At 38.4% G+C, this 10038-nt stretch overlaps 1 protein-coding gene across 8 annotated transcripts in view; it reads left to right on the forward strand.

Moving 5' to 3' along the window:
• The window catches only part of TEX2 (testis expressed 2), a 73344-nt gene extending 63306 nt beyond the window's left edge, over positions 1-10038 (forward strand). For 7 of the 8 annotated variants that reach the window (XM_082327022.1, XM_082327021.1, XM_082327024.1 and 4 more), the window contains 4 exons: positions 4422-4544; positions 6562-6771; positions 7005-7125; positions 8006-10038. In XM_082327022.1, coding sequence (XP_082183148.1) covers positions 4422-4544; positions 6562-6771; positions 7005-7125; positions 8006-8128 — 577 coding nt within the window. In that variant the 3' untranslated portion in view covers positions 8129-10038. Of the gene's footprint in view, positions 1-4421; positions 4545-6561; positions 6772-7004; positions 7126-8005 lie in introns of those variants that run through there. The other variant, XM_082327027.1, reaches the window with a different exon arrangement.

The raw sequence follows: 10038 nt of genomic DNA on the forward strand, positions 1-10038 counted from the left end.
AAACAGTAGAATCAAGTGAGAGCTTTCCTGGTGAAAAAGTGAAATTTTCTTTGCGTATATGCAGCTCTGGTTCTGCAATAGATTGAAAGGAGCTGGGGGTTTGCATACACGTAAGTGTAGATCTTGGCCTTTCTGTGCAACTTTAATGTTTGATTACACCATTGATAACCGTCTTAGGAAAGGCTTTTGTAGTACAATCAATTTTTATATATATATTAGTAGGATTCTAAAATGTTCTGTGACTAAAATTTAGTTTTGTCTTATGCTTGGTTTGGGGTCTTAGCCAGTAAGACTTGAATATTGGAGATACATGCAGATATGGAGATAGATACACGTAACATGCTACTACAGCATGGTATGTAATAGTAAACAACTGTGGAAGGTAAATAGGCTGTAACTGTTATGTAAAGACTTTTTCAATAGCTTTATTGCATCATGGGAATAATCACGCCTCTACTTTAGTCTCCAGTTTTCCTCATATCCCACTTCTATTTACCCGCTATGTCTAAGTGAAATGCCTTATAGATGAACTAATTAGAAATCACATGTACACTTACCTAACAAATACTAAAAAGTATTTGTGCTTTCCCTCTCATTTTTATGATGTTGTTTGAATTTCATCAATCTGTCCATGTGTATTAACCTGGTGAGTGACACCTGTCAAATAGCCATCCTGTCAGCTGTGGAGTGTTGGTTCTCTTTGTGCTGTATTCTCTTTGTACTTAAGAAATCTGCAGTCCCTGAGCAGTAGGTGGTCTCTGATTTAGTGTACAACCAGTGCCAACAAATCAAGAAAGTATTCTCTAAATCTGGCCATTTGCTTAGATAGGAATAAAATGTTGTGGTCTTTCAGAATTAAGATACTATATGCTTTGTATACTCATGTCATAGCTCTGACGATTTATTCTGAGATATCTTGAAGTAATATTTATAGCAGCACTATATTACAGTGCAGTCATGACAAGAAAATAAATGTGCAAAAACTAATGGCTGAATGATCTCATACACTGGTAGAAATTCAGAGGATTTAAAATCGACCTAGATTCTTGTTATCACTGCTTGAAATAAATACTTCTGAATTCACATCAGTGTAATTGGTAGGTGTGATTTTTGAAAAATCCCTTTAATCTTGTCCACCCAAAAAATGGGGGTTAGAAAAGGAAATGTCTGTACAAATCAAATTCTTCCTTTTCTTCCCCATCCTTTCAGGATTTTCTTTGTGTATTTTTATCTGTCCAGTGCAAGAACAGCCTCAGAAATAATTAGTGAACGCATTGATTTCATATTTAAAAATCAGCTTGATTCTAGCTGAGCAATAGACCCCCAGCAACACAAATGTCTGTAGCTAAGCAACCAATTACTTGAAGGTATAACCATTAGCTGTATTGCTCCCTGCACATGGCTGTGATCTTTCAGATGCTCAGGGCCAGGTACCAGGCCAGATTTACACAAAGAGCAGTCTAATGTATTCTAGTTTGAAATTTTTTTTTTTTTGGTTGCTCAGTTTTATTTTTTTTTTCCTTAAATGCAATGGGTATTATAAACAAACAAACAAATTAAAGACTCTGAGAAATATAGAACAGTTTGATTCTTATCTGTGCTTTCCATTGTGTTAGTTAATTTTACTGGCTTTTTTAATTATCAGTTGACAGTTGCTGTGACAAATCAACTATTCTGCATGCGCTTGCATCCACAATCATGTTGTCTGTAAGTGATGCACGTTGGTTGCTTACGCTCATTTCTGCCCCTCAAGAGCCTAGAACAAACGACCTCTTGAGATGCAGTAACCACAAACTCATGTGAGAAAGGCATCTACTCATCCAGAAAGAGGAGGGTGGGGGAAACAGCACTGAGTTTTAACTGTCCTTGGATATTGTCAGTGTAAAGCGAGACAAATGGTTCAGCGTTGCAGTCCATTCTATCGCTGCCGCTGTGTTAGCATTTGAAATTGAAGTGTGCTGTTACACGGTTTGATAATGCTGTCTTGCATGCACTCTCAGGAGAACGCAGCTCTCAAAAAGGGTGGAAAACTATTTAATTACCAATTTTATAAAATTAATACAGTAGCAGGTTCTACTGTACTGGAGATTAGGCAAAGGCAAGCAGGCTAACCCAAAGTTACCGCAGTTTCTTACCCCATCAATCCTTTTTGCTGTGTTGGTACCATGTAAAAACAAACCGACAAATGGCAATTCATAAAACAGCGTGCGGTCTGCTGAGGAACAATACTGTAGCTCCAAAGTGTTTTTCTGCCAATGTTTGTGTCATATAAATGGTCCATTGTACGCAGAGATCCCTTGAAATCTCACTCAAGCTTATTTATTGTTGCTTTGTTTAATGCGAGGAGATCTTGTGGCCTTAGCCAGTCGGTGCATGCTTGTGGAGGCACTTCAGAGGGCCCTATTACCTAGGCAAATAAAACACCTTGTAAGAAGGTGACACCTTTGAAGGCCTTGAAAATACACTGGGCATGCTTTGAATTGGGTGGTATGACGCGCACGGGAAAGTGCAGTGAGGTCACACCCAAGTAGAAAATTTGTAGTTTGAATCTGACCTAAAAACGTGAGCTTCTCGCTGAGAAACAGCTCCAGCATTGCTATTTGGGCCAGTGACATGAACCATCCATCACCCGCTAAGTCCTCAGAGACGGCATTCAGTTTGGTGTGCTCTTTCACTCTTCTGGAGGTACAAAATGCATTTCTGGGTAAGAAGAAGAGGTTTACCATTCTGATTCCATAGCCTGGGTAGCAAATTCTTCAGTGTAGAGAGGTCATGGGATTACTGCTCCAGTTCTGAAACAGGCGGTTAGGAAGGAGTGTTGTGCACTGTGAGCTGTACTTGAACTGTCCTTTTACATTAGGACTTCATGCAGCAACTAACAGTTTGTTCGATGTACAGAGTAGCAGACAGTAGCCTCAGTCCATGCCCTGTGTGAGGTTATTAAATGCTTCAAATAAATTTCCAAGAATACACACACACACACACACAGCTATAAACTGTATTCTGAACAAGCTGTAGAATATTATAATCCTGAGTATAGTCCCTAGGGCTAAAACTATGTGCTTTTGAAGCTTGTGTTGTATAACTATTGCAAGCTCTTGCATTTGGTAGAGATCTGTTAATACTGAAGTGCATTCACTGTATCCTTCCCTAATTTTAATCCGTTTAAAAGATTTGAAATTTTTTTCTGTGATTGTGTACATAAATTCTTCCATAGTTGAAGCCTGGGAATTAGTTACTACTGTGTGATATTTTGTACCCTAAGAGCAGCACTTGTTTGATTTTATTACTTTACTTTTTTCCTCTCTTCTCCCCATGACATTCTTTGCCTTATTCCATCTTGGACTCTCTTCAGAAAAAACAAAACGAAGCCTTAAATCCTGTAAACATCATTCACTGTGTCAGAGGAGCTTAAAAATTCACAAGCCCAAAGGTCAATTTCCCTACAAATGTAGTAGGGAAAGGAATATTTCCAGCAAAAATACTAAAGGGAGATTATTGCCTAAATTTGTATGGGACAAAAGTGTCTCTGCAAAACATCTAAGAAATATTACTGCCCAGGGTTATGTTAGACTACTTCTGTTAATAAAATTGCCTTTTTTCTGCACGAAATTGGTAAGTGATGACACACACTGTAGCTACAGTAAGGTGAATCGCTAAGTTGAGACAACTTTGCTCTGCCAGCGTGAGCGTTGTGCATTTCCTTTGGGAGGCAGACGACAAAGATCTGATTCTCTTGTGCTTTGCCCCGTTACCATTGCTGGAGATATGTCTACGCTGCAAAAATTGCATGTGTGTGTGAGTAGACAGAATGGAATTTATTGACTTGGGTTAAAAGTGCTGTGAAGATAAGGTATAGACGTTGTGAAGGTAAGGTGTATGTGTTAGCACCTCAGTTAACATCTCCAAGGGATTCTGGGATTCAGTTGGTAGAAGATGTAATTTTAAGTTGGAGTCCTATGTCTGCTTTTAGTACAAGACAGAATTGCATGTTCTCGCCTTTCAGTTTAAAAGCCTGTCTTTGCCAGAGTTTTAAAAACAAACAAACAAAACCCTTCCAGTCTACATGCTGCTCAACTTTCATGGAAAGCCACAAGCAGCAACAGAGATGCTTTCAAATACATTTCAGATAATCTCCATGTTTGATTTGAATATGTAGAATGGCCAGTCCCCTGCTATCCTCTTTTATGCAGGATTACATTCCACTGGAGAAAACAAATTTTCTGTTTTGAAGCTAGTTCTGACAGACTGGCTTCAGGGTAGTTTTGGTTTTGTTCTTTTAGATAGAGTTTATAAAAAAGAGGAGAGGAGGGGACATTTCAGAATCTCCAATAGAAATACAGGTAGCGTCAGCCAAAGCTGTACATGATGAATACCTATGTAAGAATATTACGTTTGACCTGGAAATTGCATTGTTTCAGTTTCAGGCCAAGGGCGTATTGTCTTGCAGACAGTGATGAGGAATCCTCCAGCGCTGGGTCTTCAGAAGAGGATGATGCTCCTGAATTGGCAGGAGAGAAGCAGGTGACTCCAGGAGCAGAAGGGTGAGCTGTCCACATTGTGCTTCTTAGTCCTTTCCTCCCCGCCGCATTTCTAGACTTAGTGTAACTGGTATCTTGGTCCAGTCCTATAATGCTCATTGTCACACAGGATGTCGGAGCATGCGTATGTCCAAGCAATTAAGCAAACACAACTCACCCATTTCTAGAGCAAAGAGCAGCAATCAAGCCATGAGTGAAAGCAAGCTGCTCTGCTGAGTGTTTTACCAGGCTGGGAGCATTGCTCACCGTACAGCACTTTAGTGGAGTGACCTGTGCAGTGCTCCATTTGACACCTCCTAATTCCTTCACTATCAGATTACAGAGAGAGACAAGTCTTTGGGCCAGAGAACCTATGGGGACCTTCCCCAGCGTGCCTTGCCTGGTAGCAGAGCCAAGAACAGCATTTTGTGTGTGAACTTTAAGCACTTTGTTTGTATACAGTATTATACCCATCCTGATCCTGCTGATCCCTTGTTTCCAGTGTGTTCTTTTCTTTAAGAAAACAACTGCTATTCAAGCCTTGCTTTCTTGCTCAGGGTTTTGTGTTTTGTTTGGCTTTTTTTTTTTTTTTCTTTTCTCTCCCTTTAAGGGCTTTGAGTGTCTGGGCTATGCAATACTGCCCTCTGATGCTGTGCAATAATTTAAAAGAAAATTTCCTAATGTCAGTTTTGCCACGTCATTCCTTGTTTTGGCTGCTGTTCTGATTTTTTTTTACTTTTTACATCTGATTGAAATTATGCCATGAGATGAGATATCTATAGTAACACTGAAATGTCTCAGGCAATCACAATGTTTACTATGTCTGAACACATCTCAGTGATTTTACAGTGAATATACCAAAAGGCTCCATGACATATTCAAAATGTTCAAGGGAGTTTCCTTTTCCTCCTAAAACCTTTTGAAAACTATGTGATGGAATTACTTCAGTAGATGCATTTCAGATCTTTAAAAAATATATAGATCCTATAAAGAACTCTTAAGGACAAAGAGGGAGAACAAAGAATTTTTAAGTAAATTACTGAAAGAATTTCCTTACATCCTTCAAAAATCTGCATTACTACCACTGTAGAATCTGATGAGAGAGTAACTACTTTCTCTGGGTAAAGTTACAGCTAGTGTAAAATCCAAAAGTTGAGATTAATTCACCGCTTTTATATCAGCTGAGGAGTTTCTTGTCATATCTCATGCTAAGGAAAAAGTTCTGTAAAAGGCTGGATAAACATGAATTTTTTGCAGGATAGGAAAATGTTATTTCCTGAGCAAGGCTATCTCTGCTACGTAACATCAAGAGCTGCAATTAGGTATAATATAGTGTGTGAAAATATCAAACATGCTGTTCTTAGAGTGTATATTTCTGAAATGGGATAGGTGCGAGAAAACACACAGTCAGTCCTTAAAGCATCTGGTTTAAAAGCTAGGATGCCCTCTGACACTATTGCCAGGAAAAGCAGCCTCTTTTTGCAGGGATAGTTAACCATTTTTGGAATATCCTTCCACCCACTGCAAAAATCACCTTCCTCTTCTTTTTCACCACCTTTATACTCATTGTAAATGCTACAGTACCTGAAAATGAAAACCTTGCTTGTTCGACACACACCGTTAAATACATTAGACATGATGGTTGAGCCTTCTATGCTGACATGTGCATATGTCTTGGTGCATCTGTGTCTTGACAGTTTTGTTAGAACGCTAATAGACAGGTTGTCACTTCTCATGCCAGCTTGCTGGCATAAATGATGTAAGTATATTTGCAATTTTAAAAAATGTTGCATTTCCAATGCCATCTGGGAAGGAGGAGTGTTCAGACTGGACAGATATCTGCCAGACACTTGTAGTTGACAGAGTACGGCTGCTGTGTGCAGGCTCTAGTAGGTACTGCTTGGACATGCAAATACGTACCTGTTTAGAAGTTTTATATCAAAAACTCTAACGATTTAATAAGAAATCTGTGGGTGTCTTAGCAAACAATAGGTTTAAGAAAATTACCTTGATGTACTCTCTTTCTATTCTCTATCTAAAGGTATGTTGGAGGACATCGGACAAGTAAGATCATGAGAATTGTGGATAAAATTACTAAGTCAAAGTACTTTCAGAAAGCAACAGAGACTGAGTTTATTAAGAAGAAAATTGAAGAGGTCTCCAATACTCCATTGCTGCTAACAGTTGAAGTACAAGAGTGCAGAGGAACACTAGTAATTAACATTCCGCCTCCACCTACTGACAGAATCTGGTAAGAGGAACTTAATGCAGAACGGGGCTATGTTTCAGGTGTGTGCTACCCACGGGATTGCAACTAAGAAAAAAGGTAAAGTGTAGCTGAAATGGGTTCTGGAAGAGGTGCAATACAAACCAGTTGTAAATGAGGTAGGAACTGCTATTAAGAGAACATTGACAGTGAACACATTTAAGTATATGCTTCGTTGGCATGTTTATAAGAAAACCTGTTCTGTGTACTCTCCTAAGGTATGGCTTTCGAAGACCTCCCTACCTGGAGTTAAAAGCTCGGCCAAAACTTGGAGAGAGAGAAGTGACTCTGGTTCATGTAACTGACTGGATAGAGAGGAAACTAGAACAAGAGTTTCAGGTGTGTTTCCTTTACATTTTCATTTAATTAACGATAGTTTTCGTCTATTAGAGGGGTGGGTTTTTTTTAATTTTTGCATGTCCCCTATTCCATTCAAGACTAGTCGGTATCCTCCACTGCTGCTGTTCAGTGGAAAAGCTGTTAAGAACTCAGCTGAAACTGACTTCTGGGGTGGTTTCAAGACCTGGATGTGTAGACCTGGATGGAAATCTGTTTTAGCACTTCTCAGAATGATTTTAGAGATGAAAATGCCATTTCTTTCTTACTAGGTCAGAATTTGTAGTACCTAAATAGAAACATGATCCTAGGTGTTCTTAGGTAATAGAGGGCCAAACTGTTGTCTAAAATCATGAGCAGATGAGACAGTAAGGTGTCCGGTTACTACTTCCTTTAAGGTAAAATCATTTTAAAAAATCACATTGATCATAGTGCAAAATAGGAAAAAAATCTCCAAATTTACAAATACTTGTAGGATAGGAAAACAGTTTACTGACCAGATTCATTCCCGACACCAACCTGTACAATCAACCAGAAATCAAAGCCACTGATTTCATTAAAAGTACAGTTTGAAAGTATATGGGTAAGAGCTGAGGAAGCATCAGAGTTAAGAAAAGTGGGTATGTTTGCTGTAGTGTCATTCCAATTTAATGGAAAGTGCAGAGATCTTTGTATTTCTGAGCTTCATCTACAACTGTAACACAACTAAATGGCTCGAGTTAACGGACACTGTATGGCTTCAGTACAGGCATTGACTCAAACAATGTTGAACTCAAGAACCTTTTATCTGGAAATTTGTTGCATTTTTTAACTAAACAAATTGGAAAACTAAGGTTTCAAGTGGCATATGAAATGTAACGATTTAATCGCATCTTTTTCACAGAAAATCTTTGTCATGCCAAACATGGATGATGTTTATATTCCTCTAATGCACTCAGCCATGGATCCCCGCTCCTCTACATGCCCTCCTAAAGAGCTGATCACAGAGGCCCCTGATCAACCATGACATGTGAAGACTCTTGCAGTTTACAGTATTATAAACGTTATTCTCATGGTTTTATAAACTGTGCTGTAGTTCTCATCCTTAACTTGTGCCACTTTCCGCCCCCCAAGGACTGCCTATAACCATACCTTTGTGCTCACTTGCCTGGTTATTGTTCCTGTGTACTTCAGCTACATGAAGTTTCATTCCATTAAGTAGTTGATTTATTTTTGTACCAGCTGCCATCAGGATTTTAACTCGGAGGCTAAGATGACCTGTTCTTTGGGGAGGGAGGAGGAACCTAACTGTAATAGATCAAGGAGCTTGACGACACACCTTTTGTTCAGCTTATGTTTTCATGCTATGTTAATGTGCATTAAAGCATTGAAAGGTTGTTTGGCAGCAAATGAACTGCGTGCCAAATGGAAAAAATCCTAAATAAGGAATGAATTTATAAAACTGGAAGAATATTTTTCTTTCTCAGGCAGTTGGAGGTGTAGAATGAACTGTTTTCTGTTCTTTCACTTCTGCAGTCAATAGCTTGTGTCAAGCAATCGAAATATGAAATGCTTTCCGGATAAAAGAATGTAAATTGGATGTATAGGTAATATTGTGATTCAGTGTGGTATATACATATTACTTTTTTCATACAGAACTTGTGCTTTTTTTGGGAAGCAAGTAGCCATAAAACACACACAACTATCAGCGAAGGTGAGACTGTCAAGATTTTTGTAAACGAGGAGAAAAAAGTTGGTAAAGCCATGAGACCAAACCATAGCAAGCCGCCTTATAGTGAGGTACAATCACCTTGGTTCGTGATTAATTCTGAATGTTTATAAAGACATGAGCACACACATGAAATGTCTAACACCGCACATTACCAGAAGTACCGAGTTACCCTACTGTGTATAGAGCCTCTTGCTACAGTGAAACACACCACGTTTTTTCTTATAGGAGAGTTTGTTGCTGTGAGTCTTTTCCATTGCACTGTGTTTACACACAAAGCATGGGACCAAATCCTCACGTTACAGCCGTGCAACTCCAGGCATCAAATCGCTTGATGTTTGTGAAAACAGCCGTGACTGAAAGATTTTGACCCCCATGCATTGGTTTTTTGGACTTTGTGGAATAGGAATTCAAGCATTGCAGTTATTCAAGCTGATCGCGGTGTAATTAAAGACTGTTTCTGCTAATTAATGGCCAAAACTAAGGGGGGAGGGGAAACTGCCTTTTCTTTCTGTCTGGTATAGAGTCAAGACTAAACGTATGCAGTAAATTCAATATGTGAACACTACATATCCACTATTTAACACATGTAATATTTTTCTGATACTCGGTGTTGCCAACTGTTCATGGATGTCAGAAAACGTTTTAGTTTACAAAGAAGGTGAGTTTTGGCTCTCCTTTTATAACATAATTTGCTTTTTTTTTTTAGAAGTAATTTTTTAAGAACTTTTTTGTATGTTGTGTTGTCACATTTGATGTAAATCAAAATTTCCATGTGTAACTTGATGATTTACCATCTCTAAATGAAGCTATTATATTGAAGGTTTTTTAAACAGCACCTTGCCTGAAACATAAAAGAAAACTAGCATTTAATATATTTAAAATTAATTCTATATTTGAACACCTATTTTGGTTACCTTTAATTGAAATATTAGTAGGTTATATTTCTTACCTGAACTCCTCCTTGACCATTCCAGGCTGTGTATATTCTGGGGTTTGCTCTGATTACGTAGGCATTATTTGCCTTTCATGAAGTCTGCATGTCTTGTACGCAGGTCTTTTATATGATTTAATTTCTATGTGCAATAACTAAAGTCAAAAGACTAGATGCACTAATGTGTAAACAGATTTAGACTTATTACACAAGATTGTCATATTGCACTTCATAAACTGTGGGTAACTACAATCTGCTTGCTTTGTTTTATTAA

Source organism: Platalea leucorodia (assembly GCF_965183815.1).
Source record: "Platalea leucorodia genome assembly, chromosome: 14".
Lineage (NCBI taxonomy): Eukaryota > Metazoa > Chordata > Aves > Pelecaniformes > Threskiornithidae > Platalea > Platalea leucorodia.